This window comes from Wasmannia auropunctata, unplaced genomic scaffold, assembly GCF_000956235.1.
Source record: "Wasmannia auropunctata unplaced genomic scaffold, wasmannia.A_1.0 LD335828.1, whole genome shotgun sequence".
NCBI classification, from domain to species: Eukaryota; Metazoa; Arthropoda; class Insecta; order Hymenoptera; family Formicidae; genus Wasmannia; species Wasmannia auropunctata.
The window spans coordinates 3,719,697-3,743,023 of record NW_012027062.1 but is presented as its reverse complement, the minus strand read 5'-3'; the positions used below and the strand labels follow the sequence as shown (position 1 = coordinate 3,743,023).

The window sequence follows — 23,327 nt, the reverse complement described above, 5'->3', positions numbered from 1 at the left end:
AAGCCATTATAAATATATAAAATCATATTAAGAGTAGCACATTATTCGAGAAAACAATCGCTCTGCTATAAAGTAAAGAAATCGTTTGGTGAATACGCATTATCATATGACTAATTACATATACTTTTTAAACGAATTATATCATAATTTAAATATTAATTATACAAATGTATAGAAAATTTTGCGTTAAATACTTTTGATAATATGAAGCATATTTTAATAAATATATCAGCTTTGAACGTATATTAAAATTATTTATTAAAACTGGATAAAGACGCTTATAATATTGTTGAAGAATATAATTATAATAAAATAGTACTAAATATATATTTAATTTTCAAAACATTTAAACTTAAGAAAATTTATTACAGGAAAATAATTGTGATCAAACCTGCTCAATCCAAGTATTGCCCAAGTCAAGCTAGAAATTATTGATGCCTGAAAGTACAAATCTGATCAAATGAAAATCAGAATAAGCGAGTTAGATAGGGCACTGTTGTCTTCTCCTTGGAAGTCGACGATGTTCTCCGGCGGTCTGATCCCAACTGATTGTAGACGAGCAAAATATGAAAGCTGATCGGAACGTCCGATCGGAACACGCAAATAACATTCCAAAATACGAAAATATTTACCTTGATACGTGTGTGTGTTTCAAATTTTCCTATAATACGTTTTCAAGTATCTTTAGTTTTAAAATATGTCGGAAAGCTAAGTAACAGTATAATGGTATATTAGCGGTTATACAGATAAAACATTTCTTGTTCTTCTGCCAATACAGAGAATTATGAGAATTATGAGAATTATATAAGACATTTTTCTGTGTATGGTGGCTTTACTGTACATGCATATACATACGCGCATACACACCTGCGCGCGCATTTAATATACAAGGAGCTTTCGCAATCGCGCGCGCAATGTACCAATCCTGAGCACGTGAATTTCAGATGCTAATTGGCTAAACTTTAATTTGTATAATTTGAAATGTATTATAGTCAACATTTTCCTAAATTTCATAAGAGTTTTCGTTTTAAAATGCTTCTAAGCATTTGTCAGCGAAAAGACATAGTTCTTACATATAATGTATCTTTTATATGAGGAATTATTAAATGTTTATTAAATTATTTGTTATTATTAGACATATTTTTATTCCTTACATATAAGGCTGTTTTAATACCTTTTTAGAAAGAATGATTGTTATATACTGTAATACCTGTTTTAATAATTTGCAAAATGTTATATAAGCGATATTAGTCATTTCTAATTTATTTTAAACAGAATTCGTTGATCTAAAGTAATTAGTTTAATCAAAAAATTCTATCAAAAGTACTAAAAAATACATAAAAAATCACAGTTAATAATTAATTTTGACAGAAGGGATCTACAAGTAATATTATAAAAGATAAATCAAATCTTTTCAAAGATATGTATATAGATAATTCCAATCGACGAATGCATAGGCAATTTGAATTATCGTATAGAATTAAAAAACGTAATATCAACATTTATTTGTCATTCATTCATCGATAGATTACATGGAAATACAATAATTATCATTTGTTAAAAAATGTATAATAACAACAATAAATTATATAAAAAGGTTTAAATATCTTTAGCATATCCACGTAACAATAATTCAGCGAACAGAGTTATAAAAAAATCAAGAATCTAATCTCCAGTCGGGATGATCTGCTCAAATGGAAACCATAATCACATTTTATCGCGCAATCTGTAGAGATATACAAAGCTCTTTTGAATAAAATCTGCGAACCATACTAACATCGCTCAACAAAAATGAATATAATTATAAATTATTTATAAAAAGCAACATAAATTTATTAAATTAAAATAATTGCTATTATTTTAATTTAATAAAATGTAACAATAAACATTTTAATTTTACATGTATATATATATATGTATGTACAAGAAGAAACAAAGGATTATTTTAAAGTTTTTTTAATGATATCGTCATTATATGTATATAATATACAGACTTGGCTAAAAATATTAGGCAACTATTATTTAACATTTTAACTAAAAAAATCGATTTACAGCATTTATCGTGAAAGTATTCTTTGTTTCACCAAAAATTAGCGTAATATGTATTGTATGTATGTACAAATCTTAAGGTATCATAAGCCAATAACAGAATATCTTAAGACAAAATGATTTTAAAATCATTAAGAATCGACTGTGAATACCGGCCTTATCAATCAAATAAAACGAACGCATGGCATTTGTTATTCTCGGTTCTCAGTATAAAATATAATATCGTTTTTCAATTATCCCCGGGGCCACTTGTAATTCTCGGTCGGTGTCTCGGTCGGTGTCTCTTTTCATTAGATTTCTAGTAAACGAAAATATACCTAGATGGCACGGGTAGTAACCTAATCTAATTTAATTATTTTCTTAAAGATTACATTTTCGCTTAAAATAAAAATAAATAGCTGGTCAATTAATAACATAAGAATCTTATTTTTGTTCTGATTATTTGTATATAAATTTCCGAGAATCTCAACAGCAATTAAAATTGCGTGTGTAGTGTTTACAGAGCACGTGTAGTTAACCTCAAATTGTTTCGCGACATGTTTTAAGAGTGCAGTAGGCAACATCTTCGAGACAACATTTCTATATTTGGCAAAAATGCCTGCTCCATGCGAGGACATTATCGAGGACATCGAGGATTTAATCGCGTCGCAGGACATAACGCCCAAGGAGAGGTATAGTTCGCGGAAACATATCACGATACGGCCGAAGCGAAGAAAACAGCTGGAGGAGGAGGTGTCGCAGCCGTCTATCCTGTCGAGCATAATACCCGGCGCGCAAACGATCTACGTGAAAACGTGGGGATGCACGCACAACAGTTCGGACACCGAATACATGGCCGGTCAATTGGCGACGTACGGCTACAATTTGACTGAGGATAAACTGAAAGCGGATTTGTGGCTTCTGAACTCTTGCACCGTGAAGAGTCCCGCGGAAGATCAGTTCAGGAATGAGATAGAGCATGGGAAAAAGATTGGCAAGCACGTTGTAGTCGCTGGGTATGCAGTTGTACAATCGCAATAATACAACAATTTGTAATGCATTATTTTAATGTAGTAATATCACCATTTTTGCAAATTTTATTATGTAGTACATTATGTAGTACTATTTAATTGAAAATTAATGTACAGAATTGTGGACAGTGCAGTTTACCTTTCAATTTTAAGAATAATTCAAAGTTGCTCCAAAATTCTAAACATTTTTTATATCTTACAGATGTGTACCACAAGGGGCTCCAAAATCTTCCTTCCTTCAAGGGCTGAGTATGATCGGAGTGCAGCAAATTGATCGAGTGGTAGAGGTCGTAGAGGAAACGTTGAAAGGAAATACAGTAAGATTCTTACAGCAGAAAAAGGATTCTGGGAAGAAATCGGGCGGTGCTTCGCTGAATCTTCCAAAGGTGCGCCGGAATCCGCTCATCGAGATCATAGCCATTAACACGGGCTGCCTGAATCAGTGCACCTATTGCAAGACGAAGCATGCGCGGGGTGAACTGGGTAGCTATCCCCCGGAGCAGATAGTCGAGCGGGCCAGGCAGGCCTTCGAGGAGGGTGTATGCGAGTTGTGGCTCACGTCGGAAGACACAGGCGCTTACGGCAGAGACATTGGCACCAGCCTGCCGGAACTGCTGCGGCAACTGGTGGACGTGATCCCCGACGGTTGCATGATGCGCGTCGGCATGACCAATCCACCGTACATCCTGGAGCATTTGGACGAGATGGCCAAGATCCTGCGGCACCCCAGGGTCTACAGCTTCTTGCACATCCCGGTGCAATCCGGCAGTGATCAGGTGCTGGCCGACATGAAGCGGGAATATACGCGTGCCGAGTTCGAGCACGTAGTGAACTTTCTGGGCGAGCGGGTGCCCGGTCTAACTGTTGCCACGGATATTATTTGCGGTTTCCCCACGGAAACGGAGATGGATTTCGAGGAGACGATGACGCTCTGTCAGAAGTACAAGTTCCCAAGCCTCTTCATCAATCAGTTCTTCTCGCGACCCGGCACGCCCGCCGCGAGGATGCCGAAAGTACCTACGCAGAAAGTGAAGACGAGGACCAAGAGACTGTCGGAATTCTTCCAGTCGTACGAGCCATACGGCCATAAAGTGGGACTGCTGCAGAAGGTGCTAGTGACGGAGGTATCGCATGATAAGCAGCATTACGTGGGTCATAACAAATTCTACGAACAGGTGTTGATTCCGATGAAGGAGGAGTACATGGGGAAAATGGTCGACGTAAGGATTACAGAAGCGACGAAGTTCTCTATGAAGGGAGAACCGATCGGTAAAGGTGTGTCCCCGGCACTGAAATCTCCTTTGCCACAAGGAGTCGTTTCCACAGTATCGTACGAAACGAAGCCGTCGAAATACGGAATAGTAACAATCACAATGATCTTTTTAGCTGTGATACTTAGAATATTATGGAAATTTCTGACTTAGAAACACATAATTTGTACAAGAATCTGTAAATCAATTATACAAACACACTGAAAAAGTATGTTATAAATTGTAATTTTATATCCGTAATAGAATAAATACTTTTAAATATTTATTTAAAGTTAAAATAAGCCTTATGAGTTTTGAGTAAAGAACACACAAGATTACGCGAAAAAATATTTATATTTAACTATATTTAATTGACAATACAGGAACCTACCCTGAAAGGGCTTACAACATTCAATTAGCTTAATGCACATTTGCTATAATAATTCGTTGACTTCTGAACGCATTTTCTAAAATCGTTTATAACATATAAATTCGAAATTCTCCAGATATAAAATATAATAATAATATGCGGAAGTTATTGAGCATTCTCGCATTTTGTTGAAGTATATGTCGAGCAAATGTATCAAACTTATATACTAAACATGAAAATATGTTCGCTTTTATAAAAATATCATTATTTTTCTTATTGTATATTGAGGCATTTTATTTGGTATCACTTCTTCTTAGCTAAAGAGATTTTTTTTTTTAATATAACTTAGACTAAAGAATATATCGGATTCCTGCCAAAATATTTCCTGAGTATTAAAGTCCATGGATCATTATTTTGAAGATACCAAACGGAATATTGCTTATATGAATTGGAGTATCGAAACCGATTACATTTAGTACTAATCTCAACAGTTATGTATCGAAACAAAAAATGCGTTTTCTTTTATAACTTAGTGATGTAGGGCAAGCTAATGAATCGATATATATCAGTTAAATTTGAAATTTAAAATTATTCAAGTCTTTCAATTAAAATAACAATTTCGATTTAGATAATACAATAAAAAATTAAAAAATATCCGATATAAATAATTTAAAAAATTCTAATGAGTACCTGTGTGTATAAATCGCTATATTATCAATAAAATTTTCTCGCTTGGATTATTTCGTAGGTAACGAATAAGTTCTAATCTATTTTCTGTTTAGAGAGCATAAGAGAGCAAATAATTAAACGAGCATAACTTGAACAAAAATGTGAATGCAAAAAATAAAATAATAAAATGATAAAATTTGTCTCCTTTGCCAATGTTAAAAAAAAATTCACTAAAATAATTAAAATTCATAGGCAAATCTTTTTGCTAAAGACTACACAGCAATCTGCGAATAGAGAGACGGCGTTAATCACATAATATAATAAATGTTTTTTTTTAATCATTTTAACAAGAACATTTAAATTAAATACCAATCACGAGACTTTTTCGCGTGCTTACAAACATTACAAAATATATTACTATTCGCTCACAGTTATTTACATACAGTCTTTTTTTCGCATACATCGATATAAAAACAAGAGTATAAATATGGGACGAAATAACGCTACTTTTAAAAGACATGAAAACGTTAAAGTTGAATTAAAAAAATGCACGAACGAAAAAAAAGAAAGCGAAATGGTATAATATAATGGTATATGGCACCTCATTATTTTTAAGGATTTTACTCAAGGACGAAAAATGCCGAAACGCATGCTCTTCCTTTCTCCCTTGTAATTATATCAGTGTTTAAAATATGGCAATTATTATGGCGTGAACTTAATCATGGCACAAGTGTTGAGTTCTTCATACCGGCTTCTGACATCAGGAAGTGCGGAACAAAGAGAATCTTTTTTTTCCTGAATATCGAATTTCTCGCTTTCGCGTAAAATATTTTTTTTCTTCGTTAATCCATAATGTATCCAATAAAACGGGATTATTAAAATGTGAGTCGTATTATTGCGAGAGAATAATTTTCTTACCAATTATGTGACTATCCATTTTTTTTCGCTTTCTATTCTGGCACTAATTACATCTCACGCACTTGCATTCAATTACGCCTAATTTCGATAATATTTATCGAGCGAATCAAGCGAGAGTACGGTATTTGTATACAGACTCGCGTCGAAGAGAGAAGAGAACGTGGACTCCTGTAAAATGTAATTTTAACGATATTTACTTGATGTACAAAACAGAAGGTGATGTATGAGAATGATGTCCTACAAATTTGAAAGTTTAGAGGACACATCTGTTTTCCTATTCTTTCTTAATTGTTGTAAATATCATATTACAAACAATTGGAATCATATCTGGAGATAGTTATCAGACTTTGTCATAATTCGTCCCATTCTCATCTTTCTTTTCGCGAAGTTAGCATTAAATAATCTGTTAAAAGTAAGGATTAATCGCGGATAGTTGCTCGTGTCGTCCTGTTGCGCAAGATTGAAGGGGAAAAACGTTCGCCGAAATAAATAGAAACTCGGTACGTTTCTATTTATACTTACATATGAGAATGGTAAAGCCGAACCAAGCCGTTAGACGAATGAGAGAATTCGTCTCGCTCGCATCTCGACATCAGAATTCGCGACTCGGCGGTTACCGATGTTTTACGATTCCCGTGAGAGAAAAGAGGGAGGAAGGGAGAAAGAGCGGTTTCTGCGGACGGGCCCCAACCGCAAGAAACGCGCGCGCGGGCCCTCCGACTCTCTCCCCGTCTTCATTAAAGGGGCTGAGAGAGCGCCCGGTAAAAAGCGGAATATCCGGGCGACGCAAAGTGTTTCGCCGGTACCTTACGTGGTTTTACGACCGTTGCCTTTATGGCTTCTCATTTCTCCTTTCCCTCCCGCATTCGCATTCGCATTCGCATTCTCTTCTTTTCTTCCCGTGCCCCGCCGAGGGTATTCTCCCCTGATCGCTAGCCTCTCATTCTCTCTCGCTCCCTTCCATCTCTCTCGTCCTCCGCTTGGTTGCATCGCTCGGGGCGGAATTTATTCCCGAGGATCGACGAGGACTGGAGAGAAGGATTCGGTTGCACGCATCGTCCACCGACGTCGTTCGGAAGATTTAAGCCGTACTTCGGCATCAGCCCCCTCGTGGTGTCGACGGATCGGAGTAAATTAGGGCGTTCGTGGATTTTACGGCGTTTAAAAATCATTCACAAGCGGCATTTACGGCGATTAAATATGCTTATGCCACCTCGTAAGCTAATATGCTATATATGCCAAAGTACCCTTAAGGCATTTTCTCGAGTTATGAAGATGTGTATCGTATCGTTGCGTTACGCAACCGAATTCGTCTCTATCTATACGCAACGAGCACACCGCCGTCACATTGGTTTCGCTCCAAACGCTCGCAATAAACTAAAAATTAATCACTAGAATATTAATTTTTCTTTCAAATTAGACTATAAAATCTCTTTTGACTCTCGACGGCTACGGTATTAGACACATTTTTATCTATAATACATTTGTTCCCCTCGATAGGAGTCGACGTGACTCCCGTAACTAGACTAGTTCTTTCCTCGCGAATGATCGGGACGCGGTTTGACGAAAAAGGAATCGATTTACAATCGACGCAAATTCCGTTTGCTCTGTCTCGAGCCGACAATCAGGCGTTTGTTGTTGCGCTTCGTCGGGGTGGCCAGTAAGGACATTTTACACGGGCCCGCGTGCGGCTTCGACGAACAGGAGATGCAGAACTCGATAGAGCAGCCCTGCCTCGTGCAAGCACCCATGTTCTTCTCGCTGTCCACGTGACTGGGAAAGCTACACCTTGGACACCGCAGCAGGTACTCGCCACTTGCGAGCTTACGACTAGCCTGTAACGAGAGAAAAGATCATTGTTAATTACCGGAGAATAACAATTGAAAATGATGAACAAAAACATAAATTAATTATTTAATAACTAACAGACGGAGAAAGAATATTTTTTGAACACAAATGTCATACATATTTCTAAATACATTTCTAATCATTTTTAATTTTTATGTGTAAAGCAAATCTAAATTTTTTTATGTGGAAATTATAAGTCTTAAACAATCATTCGAATTAAAATTATGTGAAAACTACGATCTATGAAGTTAGGATCCTTTGAAGCCTCTCTACTAATCTTCTGTTAAAAATTCTACGTCATGGAAACATACTGGTTTACATAGCATAAGCTACGAGTGATAGGTCGACGCTTCCCGCCTTTTGAGTAATAATGTTTTGAGTAATTAATGAGATTAGATGCGCCGATATGCACCTGCTCGTCGAACGTGACTTAAATTGCGTTAACGCGAGGTGAATGGTGCGACGAGGCGCTCAATACATGGATTAAGAGAATTAAGTTATGAACGTCTTTCGGAAAGAAATGAGACGTGAAGATTGGAACTTGATAAGTTCAATAAGAATGAAAAGAATAAAACTTTCTACAAAGTTAATCCTCTAGTTCTCCATGTATTATAGCAATCATTAATTTTTCAAAATTTGTATTATAGATATTCTGCAAGTGATATTAGTAATAAATTAGGAAAAATCTTTCTCTGTAAATTTAGCAAAAAATATATTATATTCTTTATTCACATTTTGAAATTATAAAAAAAAATTTAATACTATTTTATGAAAAATTCTATCAAGAAATACCAAAGAATATTTGCTTTGCTATACATTATCTCAGTCTCTTGAGATCTCATATCTCATATTTCATTTCTCTTAAAAGATTTTTCTTTTAATTGCAAATTTTATCGCTTGCAATTGTTATTATTCCTACTATTATTATTAAATAAATATAATGCGTGATAAAACGTAGATAGAGTGATCAAAGTACGATCGTGTATAAAGTTGACGAAGCTGAGAACGCGAATTGTCCGCGGCGGTAGTCGATACTTTTGAACCGCTTTTCTTAGAACTTTGATAACAAGAACTATCGCGTAACTTCCATACCGGAGAGTTGCAAGAAGACAGACGACGAAAGAAATGCGAGCATGCATTTCTCTTCTCGACTTACCGAAGTGCGTTTCAACTTTGATAAGAGAAAAACAGCAGTAGGAATTAATGACTGAGAAACGTAGAGAGACATAGAGAAACATAGAGATGAAGAGACAAACACATTAATATAAATTCATCATCCGATTCGTCTGATGATTTAATATCAAAGTTCATTGGAATTCAGTCATAACTGTAAAAATTGCAATTTAAAATTTTCATTAAACGAGACAAGAACATTGCTGTGTAAAAGAAAGAAAGTGCATCGTCATCCTCGCACGCTCTTCGTTCTTATTCGCAGTCTCGGGATCGTCTCGCAGCAGCGCATCGCTAATAAACGAATGCGTGAAAGAATTTGTACGAGAAGCACACTCGAAATGAAGTCGATCCGTCTATCATGACATGTTGAACGTACCCTTTTTACATTTAAAAAAAAAAAAAGAATATTTTTTTTCTCTCTCTTCAAAATGTATATCAAAATATTATTCAAATATACATATATGTATACATAAGAATGACAGAATATCTAGACAGTGACATACAAGTGCGCATTTGACAGATATATTGATTGGGGCCTGTCCTCTGCTCTTATTTACTCTCGATCGCAACTAAATTCGAGAAATATTACAAGCGGTGCAAGATTAAGGCAACAATGTAACAGTTGATTCGAGGGGCGCACATGAATGAGATCGATAAAAATTTTACAAAATTTCAACAAAAACATGTACAAGACATGTTACACAAAGAATCCATTTTTCGAATGAGACGTTATCGCATAATTAACACTTTAACATTGGCCTCTTTCACATTTACAGCAATGGCAACATCTTAATAAGTTATTTTATTTATTATTAATTAATGTAGTGTATTAATGTTTAATTAAATTAAAACTATTCCGAATGCGATAAATTGTATAATTTAATAATATACAAGCACTTGTATTATATTGTGTAATCTTAATGAAAATTAACTTCAAAGATGGTAGAGATTTTAACTGTCCTTTTTTAATAAAATAATTTTAATTCAAAGAGAAACTCTTTGATAAATTTTAAATAAATGCAATTACATTCAAAATACAAATTTTTTCCCATCGCTTTTCCGTCGTCACATCTGAACGCAGTGGTTGTTGGGATTCAGTTGGGATCCTAAGCATACAATGTAGAAACTGGTCTGACACAATCCCTACGCTATCTTGGCTTTTCCGAGAACTATTACTAACACGACTATCTTCAAAAAATCTACACACATAGTAGCATCATTTTAATATTAATGTAACCCACCAATATTTTAAATTCCAGATAAAGAGCTGATCAAACGTATAAAACAGGAAGTTGATGATAACATCCTGTCTAGCTTCAACGTTTTTTTATAATTTTTCATAATTATACAAAACGACATATACAAGCAGAAATTTTTCAAAATATCTCAATAATTATTTCTTTTTTTAAATATTAATTTATGTTTTGTTAATTGTATATTATATTTATATTTTAGACAACTTTTAACTTAAATATTTTAACTTATTTCAGCGATAAAAAATTGTAATTGTTAAAAACTAACTAATAATACTTAGTAGTATAAATAAAACTTTCAAACAGCATAATGATATTTTTTAATAATTAACGTTATTCAACAATAAACAGTAATTACTTTTTGATTAAAACTAAGAAAACATGTTTAAAAACAACGAATTTGTTTTTAAACATGTTTTCTTAGTTTTAATCAAAAAGTAATTATTACAAGTAATTATTACAAAAAGTAATTGTTTACTCAATATAATGATATTGGTAGATCTTGCTTCAAAATATCAATATCAACTATCACAAATATCGTTCGTAGCGGTTTAAGTCAACATACATAACGTATGATTTCCGCAGGGACCCCGTATAACGAACATCCGGTTGGAATGCAACAATGTGATATATTATATAAAGACATTTTCCCATATTTATTTTTACAATTTCTATTCATCTCTTGCTGATAACTACTACAAAATATATATTTTTCATAAAATTGCAAAAAGAGGCACACACAATGTTTAATACATAATTTTCAATTTAATTTAGAGAATATTTATATCATAAATTTATTTTTAACTTTAAAAAATACTAACTCTATATCATATTTTCTGTTTACTATCCAAATCTTATTAACAAATTTAAATGCAACTTTGTGTGAAGATCACTATTAAGAAGAGAGCTCCTTTTCAATAGAAGACTATTCTTCAACAGAAGACAACTGACTTTCGTGAAATATTATTCCGGGTATTCTTTATTTCGTAAGAGCCGCTTTTATTAATGGCTGTAGACCGATCTCGGCAGCATAGTTGCGTCTGTGGCAACTTAATGAGGAAATGTAGAAATGGGTAGAACCCCTCGTGGTCCGGCGGGGACTGCTACAATATAGCAGATGGCCTGAGCAACTCTGTATCTCCCGCATGTGAAGGGTTCACCGATCTTCACGAAGAAAACCGCTCGTCTACGTTCCATAACAGCCACACACTACTATTCTTGTGGGCCACGCTTGCCCGGCACTTTGTAGCACGGAGAGAAAAATTCCTTCCCACAAATCGGAAGGGACGGACTAAAAGATTTTAACACACAAAACCGTTCTCATTTCATGGAATTCATTTGCAACATAGCAGTAATTCCTCTTTAAAAAATTCGTATCTAGAAATAATATAGCAACATTTCTCATAATATGTCGGCAATAAAAAGATTATTTTTAAGTTAATAAAATGTATGATTAGATAAAATCTTGTAATTTTTTGTAAATATATAAAACGTTTTTAATGTGGAGACAAAGTGTAGAATATCAGCGTATTATCTGCGAGTGCGTTGCAAGAAAGTGTCGCGCGTGTGCCGCATATCGTAACAAAGCAGTCTTTGATATCGCGTCTCTTTTCCTTAGCTGTCCGGCAACCGGATATAGCGTATCCGAAAATGTAGAAGTTGATAACAGTTGATAACGTGTAGTCGAAAACTTCGAAAAAGCTATGAACGATTTACACATGCAGAAAAAGAAATCATCAGGTAATAATTTATAATTCTTACAATATAGAATTTTTAAAAACTGATTATGTCCACTAGCCGCTTTTCATTTGCCAGCATTTTTTACTCGATTCACTACTCAAGTAATATTTATTCGTTTGACAAATTTTCATTCTTCAAATCATTTTTTACCAAAATGCGATAATATACCTAATTGAATTATATATATAAATGATAAAAATTGAGTGACCAAACACATCATATGCAGATTGTTTTACAAAATTCGTTTAGGTTGAAAAATAATCGAAATATGATTTATATGCCAAGCTGAAGTTTAGAAATAATATTCTGAGAATCGGTGATTGTAATGCTAATGATTTCTGCTCAACGAAATAGGGATGTCAAATTAGATTAATTATTATTAATCGATCAATTTCAATTGAAATGCAAGACCAGTTTAAAGTTAAAACCGAAAACTCAATTTAAATTTCTAAAGAATCAATTTACGCGAGAATAATGGTACAAAGATATTTTCAGAAAATGGCAAAAGTCACTATAATGTTAATAAAGCAATCGATTTCGAAATGATAAATAAAATTGATAAGAAACCAATAGTAATCTATAAGATAAATCGGCATTGCTATGGGACGTTCTACAGAAGTTTATCAAATTAATGTGTTTCGTAGAATTTCTTTGGACAATACTGACACTTTTAGCAAACGAGCATGATTATGATGCTAATATCTTTGATCGTACGATCGCGCGGATTTTTGCAGCCGGGCATCTTGACAAATTCGGGCCATTTGTCCGCGTCCCTTCGTCCATCGGATCGAATTAAGGTGTGTCCGTAATTCGATATCTTCATTAAGCATACTGCGTATTGAATTACAGTGAACTCCGATTCCGCCGAATTATCTCTCGGCCGACTAGATCTTTTCAAGGTACATGCCGGTTTCCCCGTTTACACTCGATCGAGTCTGGATCTCTTTCCATTCCGAAAATTTTAATAGATTTCGACGTAGCCGCACGCTATGCCTTTCTAGATTTCGTAATAAAGTTTGTTAATATGAGAAACATTATCATTGCTAACTGCAAAAATTTTTAATAAAAAAAGAATTACAACGAAGTTATCAAAGATATAAATGTGACGTGACACAAAAATTATTAATTTTCTATCATAATCATAAGTCCACGGGAATGTATATTAATTAAAAGATGTAATAATAAAACAATTATTATATCAATGGCGATTTATCGCCACTCAGATAAAGACGTCACGACTACAATGATGCGATTGTAAGTCCGCATTCTCGCCATATCATGAATAACACGCCGATAATTGAGAAATTCCTGAAGTATTATAACGAAACGACTACAACCGATAACAATCATAATCTCGCGATATATGCCGATCGTAAACTGCATAGTGTAAAGGTATTAATCGAAAAACGTAACGTTATAGACAATATGCATAACAAGGATAACATGAGAGTGCCAACTATCACCCTAAGAAGGGAATAATAGAATAATTCTTGCAAAGTTTTTCTGCATTATTGTATTATTATTAAAGCATATATTTTGTTTCGGAAAGTGTTTTTTTTTCTATTTTCATTAGCAATTTATAAATAAAAAATGTTACACACAATTAACTAAGTAATTTTAATTCATAAAATGTAAAAAATATTACAATAAAGCTTTTTTGGAATGTAAAAGTACTGCGTTATCTGTCTTATTTATTATTATATTAACTTTATTATTAAATTATGAAAATAATAATGATAAAATTAAGCCGTCAGATAATTTTGCATTGTTCGTATACGAGTAGCGAGAACAAGAGTCTTGCTTCTCAACGGAATGGCTACATTAATAAGATATATGCATCGGTTATCTGTCTCAAATTCATGAATAACCTAATTGATTAAATCATGATGTTTAATGCTCTGTATGTGTGTGTGTGCGTGTGTGTGTACACATACACACACTCATTTATTGCACTTGTAAAGATTATACGACAGTAACGAGTTGGTGGCTTGTTGCGAGCAGCCGTTACGTGCGCAAGGATCATGCGACGTAAAAGGAGATACGTACGTTAAAGAGGGTAACCCTGTAAAAACGTTAACCTTTTTTTGTCCACAAATGCATGTCGCATTCTCTTTTCATCATACAACAAGGTCTCGCAACTATAGCTTCTTCTCTTCTTGCGCTCGTCGAGTCACACGCATCTCCTCGCTTCGATAGCCATTACTTGACAAAGCGAGCCTCGTTACACACTATTGCGCGCAAAAATTGCCAATAAAGCATAGTGCGACGAACAGGTACCTCAATCTCGTGACATGCCGCCTTTAACTGCCCAATTATTCTATTGCATCACGGATTCAGATTGAAGACGACCTCAAAAGGTCTCGATGAGACGCTCGAAGACGTCGAAGAAATTCGATCGATGCGTCTACTAACCCGTGAAAATGATTCACGCTTGCGGCCTTTCCCGACGGACTTACATATATCTCGGGCAGGAATGAAAACAGGTTCCTCATACATGAAAAGAATCCGCGAAAAGCAATTTTTATTCAATAAATCACATATCGCCAAATATGATTAAATCCAACAAAGGCTAATTTTTCGACGAAATGTTTTAATCGCTCGTTCATTTTTATTACACGAAACATAGTATTATAGATTGGTTAATTGAATTTTTGTTGTATGATTAAACTGAATTTTATAAAAATATTTTTCTATATAGCGCGTAATAATTTAATATATGTATAAAAAAAAGAGAGACGCGAATAGAATGTTCACAATATTAGTTGGATTTCAATTAAATGCTAAATCACTTATGTTAGTGTTTCTGATATTCGTAATATAAAAGTGTTTGCATTATGAAAAATTTAAAAGGAATGCTAATAAATGTATGATCACATATAGATAGATAATCTTGTCAATTTAATTTCTTGTCCAACAGAAAGATTATGATCTATTGAAATTGTCACGCGGAAACCGAAGTAGCGGCGTCTGGTAACATGATCCATGTTTCTCCTTTAAATGCACGATTTCGGCAACAAGGAAAAGAAATTCTTTTGTGGCCGAGTTATTCCTGAGAAAGAACAAGTTTCGAGTCTTTTTAGAATCCAAGGTATATACAGACAAACATATACACACTCATCGATGATTTTATATGTGCAGATATAGTACTTTTGTGTGTGTGTGCGCGCGCAAAAAAAACTATATATATATGCAGGATTCTTAAGTTTCACGGAAGTTCTTGGGAAATTTTGTTGCCTAAATCCTATCTTGTCTCCTATCTGACATTAATACATTTTAAGATGTATTATCTTAGAAGATGCTCAATCTAATCACATAATTTTAGAATTTTTATATACAAATTTATTATAATTCTATTATAATTATAAATAAATTTTTATATCTGCAAATATTTATCAACTTTTTTCCATTTTTCAGATAAATAATAAAAATACAATGACACATTTAAATAGTAGGATCTGCTGTCGTTACTCAAAATCGATATAAAACGAAATCGTCCCTCGTCCTTTCCCACCTACATGCTGCTACCTCTTTGTATACAAGTCCCTAATAAATATGTAAAAAGATGTTTTACTTCGGCGTACTTCGACGAAGGGCCGAAGCGAGACTCCTCGACTCGACGGAGGTTCAATTCGGAGAGGCGTCGGGCGGATAACAACACAGCATCACTCTTCGTGAAACTTCGCGCATATATGCACGCATACGTAGATAGCATACTCTTGAGAGTGCTCTCGCGTATATATACACACACATACGCGCGCATATCTGCATGTATATACATCGGAGCGGGGTCGTTCGGTTTTGAAGTGGGCCAGAGGCCCGCCGGCAACGCGCGTCGGATGTATCATTATCTCGGCCTCACTCTGTTGCTATGCAATTAGAGTCCGTTAATCGGGATCCCTACCCCACCTCGCAGAAACCGAGAGCGCGCCTTTCGTGATGCCAATCCGCAAATGGGAGGGAGGAGTATCCGCAAACCACAGAGGAAAGATGCCAGAGGAAGAGAGAGAGAGAGAGAAAGAGAGGACAGCGCGGACGACTGAAGGCAAGAATGAGGCGAGAAAATAAGACGAAGAGCACATGAAGAAGAAACAGAGACAGGCGCTATGGTGCTGGACGAGGATAACATGATGAAGAGAAAAAAGGAGAGGTGGAACTAAAGAGAGAGGACTGAAGAGGAAATCCGCAGCCAGTTCCCAGACGAAGATGGCAACAACAACAATAACAACGGCAGCACGTGGACGTGCAGACTCCCTCAAACGTTCGCCACAGACTCACCGAGCTCTTTCTCTTCTCCCATTTATCTCTCTCGCCTCTCTTTACCGTCTCCTGGCACTTATTTTCGCGACTCTCTTATTTTATTCGTTGCTCTCTCGCCCGTAGCGAAACTCGATTTTTCGCACGCCGGAACTTCGTTTCGGCACACGAATTTTTCTTGATCCGACGATAGGCTTTTTACGACGCCTGAAACTTCTCGCATCAAAATTAATGTCTCTACGTTTTCGCATTTTTTGCTGTAATCAGCGTCCGAAATCAGCTGTCGAAATTACTCTAAGAACCAGAAAAGATTTGTATACCGTGCATAAATTTTATAATTCTTAAATAATTAATTCCAATTGTTATATACATATATTTAAATTATTTTATGAAATATATACTTTTCACTTTAGAAAATATAATTTTAATAAAAATTTATATACAATGTGTTATTATATGCAACATGTTATAGTAAAAATGCATCGAGGCATTCGAAATTATTTGATCTTTTACGAATATTTTCTCACCAATAATTATAATTTCTGGCACAATTTTCTAATTCTGGTATCATGTGTCTCCACGGACGAAGGAGACGCGATTGTGCTAGACGGGCTTCCTCCGCATTCATTAAGATTTGCCCGGCCTTGGGGGATGCTGCGCACGCAGCATCCAACTTGCGCGGGAGATGCTTTGTCGCGGCCGTCGACCACGAGGCACTCTCGTTCATTCAATGCGGTCTTTTAGTGTTTTTCTCTGTCAGTCATCTGACGTTCTTTGCATCTCACACGCATTCTTATTATATTTGGTGTTCAAACTGTGGTTAATTTTTACAGAGAAAGAGAGAGAGAGAGAAAAGGCTATTCTTTGATATTTTACTTCTCGAAAGAATTTTGAAAATCATCGCTTTTTAATGTTTACATTAATGTGTTAAATATCTATATACTCTTTTTATTTAATACATTTAATATACGATTCTATTAGCTTTATCATAAACACGAACATATGCTAAAATTATAAGTTGCTATTAAACATAATTCCAAGATTACGAACGGCGCCGACAGCGGAAAAAGAATGACTCATAAACGATATAATATATTGCTTTTTTTTGTTTTCATTATTTTGATGCTTTTGTCTCGTCGATGTTGCGCGAGAAAATCATTTGTCCTGTTTTACAAAATAGAGTCCTAGATTATTTACAGTTAAACATTTAGATAAATATTTAGTGAGTTTTTATTAACTGTGTACGTCATTGCGTTATTTTAATTTTTGAACTAACGTTATCGATTTCGTGAAAGTAATCGCGGACAATCGGTTATTTTAGGCGGTTACATGTCGTGATAGATCGAGGTTTAACTGACCTATACGTTAGATGACGACTAACATAATTGACTAATCTTTAAATTTTTTACCGCAACGTCATGTTTCGGGGAATCGACTGATCTTAACTAAAAAATTTCACGCATTCTTGTATTATTTTCGGGTAATCAATTCTTACATCATTCCCTCCCAAAATAATGAAATCTCGTTAAGTGTGCTTTGTACATAAAGTGACGCGCATGTGAAGGATGTATTTCAAGGCTCTTAATTATCGTTGCGGTGCAACTCACGAAATGTCCTTTGACGCGATAAGGCGAAAATTTCAATTATGACATTTGGCACTTTAACTTTTAAAGTTTGCTAACTATATACGCGTCTGTTTGACATTTAAGGCGGTCTCCAGACGCATGAAATTTTTCAATCGTTAAAATCTCGACAATCTTAAAAATCTTCTTTTTCATGATTGTTCAACTAAATTTAATGAAATAATTATTGTATATCTACTAATATAATTTTTTACAAATTTTTATTTACAGACGTAACACAAAAAAGTTGCAATTGCTACATTCGTCTTTTCATTGAAAAAAAATGATCCTTTGTATTAAAAACAAGAATCTTAAAAACGGCAATTGCTTTTTATTAATATTAAAAAATATAAAGCGATTTGTATTTCTTGTATTTCTCTTAACAATTAGATATTTAGGGAAGAAACTTTCTCTAAAATTTCTATTGTTAACATTCAGTCTTTTTATCTCAACTCTTCATTTATCTTCATCATACGTGGAATCCGTTTGTTCGTCCTCCCGCCATCGCGATAACAGATTTCGTGTTAGCACCGCTCAGGATTCAGGATATCTCGCCGATGACGCGTCCCGCGTACCAAGGACGCGCGCGTCGTCCTGCGCAAAATGCGCAGCAGCTTTCCCGCCCTCTGCCCTCACCACGTCTTTCTTCATTCCGCCGCTAATCAGACCTCCCTCTCCGCCATCGTCCGACGTCATAAAAATTTCGCGCGGCCCCGGGCCACGCGACTCTATTACGCATATACATTATTCAACGCAAATCGTCCGAAAACTCTCGTTGCGAATTCAACACGATGCACCGTAACCGGGTAGCAACAGGGACCCGGCAACAGGACCTGTCTCCGTTCTGTTCTCCCCCACTTCCAGCATCTTCGACCACCACACATCGCGTCCTCTGCGGCCGCGACCGTCTCTCTTTCCCTCTCCTCCCCGCGGTCGTCGCTTTTTCGTTAACAACGTCGGCTGTTCGCCTTTGGTCCGGCACAGTCTCCCGCTTTTTCGACACGTTTCGACAGCGAAACGTCACATTTCCAACGACAACGAGAATTCAGAAATTTGGACATTCAGAAATCGTAATCTCAAAGACGTAACCTTCAGAAAATCGATCTTTGATGACGAGCACGAAAAAGACCGAAAGAAACGAAAGAGATAATTAACATAAATTTCTCTCATAAATAATTCCACACTGAATGCAATTAATTAAATATAATTAGTAGGACTTATTAAATTATATTATTAGGCATTTCCTAAAAAAAAAACCAGATAAATTCGTTATAAGATTAACGCTTTCGTACGACACGATAGGACTATCAAACAAAAAAAATGATAATATGTTTACAATAAGACCGGATATTAGATACGAATTATTCCACGAAGGGAAATCTAACACCAACATATAATATTCATCGATTGGTCTAGTCCGAAATACTATTTAAATGTGTATGCGTCTGTAATGCTACGTGCTTGAAAGTATTAGCAGCACGCACGTGCTCGTAAAGCGATGACCTCCGTAAAACAAATCGATGATGATAGGGCCAGCTGACGGACCAAGGCGTATGCGAAATGAGTGGACCAATTTGAATATTAATCGACTCGCGCCGCGAAATTGGTGAGAGAGATTGCGACAGGAGAAAGGCGTTACCCCGCAAGAAGACTTGTTGCACGAAATCGATCTTCCGCTGTGCCCCGTTGCAGAAGAACTACTCGGCTGCATATCTGTCTTCCCGATGGTCCATTGCGACGCCCACGCATTTCCGCGGGCGAGAATGCGTGAGAATACGCCCGTAACGTTTTACGCATTTCATTAGCTCACATAAACAATTGCATTACGGCGGCAAAGTAGGTTAATTACGGGACTGATAAATCATGGCTGGAGTTAATTTATTCATGTAAGAAATTTAGACTCGGCTAGGGAACGAGCAAAGATCCTTGCTCGTTCCTTGACCGAGTCTAAATTTCGTATTTGTTATTTAAACACGAGTTAGTGAATGTAATTTTAATAATTTATTTATCTTTGGTAGAAATGAACAGAGATTTATAATGTGGGATACTAGGAAATTAATAACAAAATTAGTTATTCAAATCTGTCATAAAAATTAAAAAAATAGTTTAGTTAATAAGCGTTTTTTTACGTTATTTTACGTAAATATTATAGTTGTTATAATTATAAAAATTGTTAGTGATAAGATTAATTATTTTATAATTTGTTTGATTTTATAATTTTAAGAATGCTGATTATAACTAAAATTGGGATTTGATAATTTTTAGATAATTTTTTTTATAAAATCTTAATATCGAACAATTTTCCATGAGCGCTCTCTGCTTTTAATTCCATTCTTTTATTGAGGATCATTAAATCAGTGCCACAGAATCACCGTACTTATCTTGGTAGACACAATTAGTGGTACCTTGGGTGAGAGTCTCTTCGGGGTAGGTAGCGAAAGGGTGGCCCCTTAGTGGTACGCGACCAGGTACGATCGGGACCAAAGGTCAATGCTAACGATGGCTCGATAATGAGACAGATAAAATGAATGTTCCGCCAGACCAGCACAGGATTTCGACTTCACTCTCCTCTATGAGAAGAAATAATTACGATCTAAATTAAGTCGATTATAAGTGAAACGATGAATTATAATAACGATAATTGATATAATTAACAACAATAATTAACAATAATTGATGAGTGAATCATCAATTTATTTCTTAATTTTTTATCACTTGAGAATTGCCCAAAACAGTATCAATTACAATTATAAGTTTGCAATGCTTTCTCCCCAGTTTCCAAACCATAAACATGCGTTTTCAGAAACTAACATTTGCTAATATGTATTTTATGTACTCATTGCATGTATCTATGAATAAATACATGTACTTGAGAAAAAAATAAAGTTTTGAAATATTTTGTAATATTATATTTAATTTCGTCTCGTAATATTATTTGTGCTGATTGATCGAAAATGGCTTATGGCTCTCATATCCCGGAAATTTTCCTTGCTGCCTACTCCACTATTTTCGACCAAGATAATTTTAGTGATACTAAAATAAGAAAATTTTCGATCGGTCTTTTGAGGCATACTTGTTACATATGACGATTACGCCTACGGGAATATGTTGACCGACTTATTGAACGCGTTCAGAAGGCCAGACGTTTCATTCAGCAGTGTCGGAGATGGCTTCATGAATGAACGAAACAAGCGGACGTTGTCGAAGGACGTCACTCAGGTAAGGTTATCGGGAGCGTTGGACGCGATTACGAGCTCAAAGGCTTGTTTTATCTCGCAGCTAAACGCCGGCTCCTAACATTACTTACGGTTTATGCATCGCAATGTACCTATCTATACAGTTTCCAATTACGACTATTAAACGAGCGCCCCGATTCGCTCGTGTATAATTCATCCGCACTATATATGTCTTTATAACAATATTCGCTTAGTATTAAGGAATAGTTTCTGAAATCTTCACGGGAGAATTACTAATCAACTTTGAGTTTTTTCTACGTGTCATGTTTCTAAAATTTTAAGTCATAAAAATCTTTAGATCTCTAACTTATTTATTACATATTAAATATTATTTTTATTTAATTCTTACTATTTATATGCAAGTATCAGCACGATATATTTATATATTGCTAAAATAATGCGCGAGAAAATCGAAACAAAAATCAAAAAGACATAATATAACGCTAGGATTTTTCAATGTATTACACTCTCTGAAGAATATTTTTTTGTAATAATTGTCTCACAATTAATTGCTCGCAAAAAGCGACATGTCGCTTTCCTTGAAAAATAAATCTTTTCTCTCTCCTGTTTCTCTCGCAAATCGTATCATCGAACAATCACTTACGTTACACAAGCCTTTGATTACTCGCAGATTATACGATATGAATGTAGCCATCCGGTGGATTCCAATTACAACTAACGGGAGCAAGAGTATACTCGCATATATTCCGACGAGCATTCCGCGCAAGGCCATTCGTCGTCCGGTAAAACCGTGTCTGCCGATCTTCTTTATTAGAGAGACATTCTATTTGCTTTGACTTGCATAAACCATATCAAGTCGTTATCTAAATAACTCTTCTTCAAGAATATTGCCGTCCGATCCGGTTTTGCGTGTGAATGCATCTTCACGCAACATTTTGCACGTTGTATTTCAATAAGATAAGCAAATATATTTATTAAGCGAGATGTTATAAATCAAAATCGGTCTCATGTTCTCGTGTGTCTCTGATCAATTATGTCCCGCAGCAATAAGATCGAAGGAATACGATAAACGGAAAAATATGTAAGAGTTACAGCGCTAAGAGAAATTAATCGCAAAATTCGTAACAAATCCTATAAAAAGGATAGGATTTAAATTTTATATTTTTCTTAAAAATTTTAGAATTTTTTGAGTTTCAAAATCGTATCTATATATTTGCAATCTACGTTATATTTTTATTCTAGCTCCTTGATATAAACAAATCGCAAGGCCTATTTTATCAAGCATATTTTTTAATCGCGCAAAAGAATTTACAATAATTACAGTTGCCGTTGCTATCTATCCTCACCTTCATTTTTTTCAGTTTCCTTGATTATAATTATTACATTTATATTTTCCCCTATTCTTTCCCCCGCTTATGTATCCTTTATTTTAGATCAACTATATTCGCTAATTGCATTATTTTTATAATATTTTATATTGCATTTCTTGGCAATGAAAATAAAATTTAAAAATAATTAAAACATAAACAAAGACATACGTTCAGTTATAATTTTAACGAAAATTAAAAATGCATTTTCATGGAAATGTTCGTATCTCCTTTGGAATAAATACACTACCGTAGCGGCGAAAAATGAACGCGTTTCAATCCTCATTAGTACACAGGCGATCCCTCTTGTAGCAACAAAAGCGAACAATTCCTCTAACACGCGTATTCATACGTGACTATTATCTGCGAATCGCGTCCCGCGATGGAGTAATTGCCGGACGGCAAAGCGCGCCTCGTAACTCTTTTATGACGATCCGTGAAGCGAATAACTAAGCCGGCCGATATGAGATTCGAGCGTACCGCGCCGCTCGTCAACGCGCCCAATTAATCGCGCGGACGGCGAATCTATAAAACGATTAAGGTAACGTCCGCGGATGTAAAACACAGACGACGGAGAGTCTAAATGTCAACTGGTATAGAAACTCTA

The 23,327-nt window shown here is 35.2% G+C and overlaps 3 protein-coding genes across 3 annotated transcripts in view; 1 reads left to right on the top strand and 2 right to left on the bottom strand.

Moving 5' to 3' along the window:
- Positions 1 to 556, bottom strand: part of LOC105456030 (zinc carboxypeptidase A 1-like) — a 9,221-nt gene extending 8,665 nt beyond the window's left edge. Inside the window, exon 1 of the mRNA XM_011699795.1 lies at positions 392 to 556. The gene's annotated coding sequence lies outside the window, so the exon portion shown is untranslated. The remainder of the gene's footprint in view (positions 1 to 391) is intronic.
- Positions 557 to 2,356: 1,800 nt separating this feature from the next.
- On the top strand, positions 2,357 to 4,960 carry LOC105456016 (threonylcarbamoyladenosine tRNA methylthiotransferase). Its single transcript, XM_011699781.1, has 2 exons — positions 2,357 to 3,044; positions 3,262 to 4,960. The coding sequence occupies exons 1-2, from the start codon at positions 2,644 to 2,646 to the stop codon at positions 4,481 to 4,483; spliced, it is 1,623 nt and encodes a 540-aa protein (XP_011698083.1). The 5' UTR covers positions 2,357 to 2,643; the 3' UTR covers positions 4,484 to 4,960.
- The window catches only part of LOC105456017, a 38,879-nt gene continuing 20,200 nt past the window's right edge, over positions 4,649 to 23,327 (bottom strand). The window contains exon 2 of the mRNA XM_011699782.1: positions 4,649 to 8,101. Coding sequence (XP_011698084.1) covers positions 7,847 to 8,101 — 255 coding nt within the window. The 3' untranslated portion in view covers positions 4,649 to 7,846. The remainder of the gene's footprint in view (positions 8,102 to 23,327) is intronic.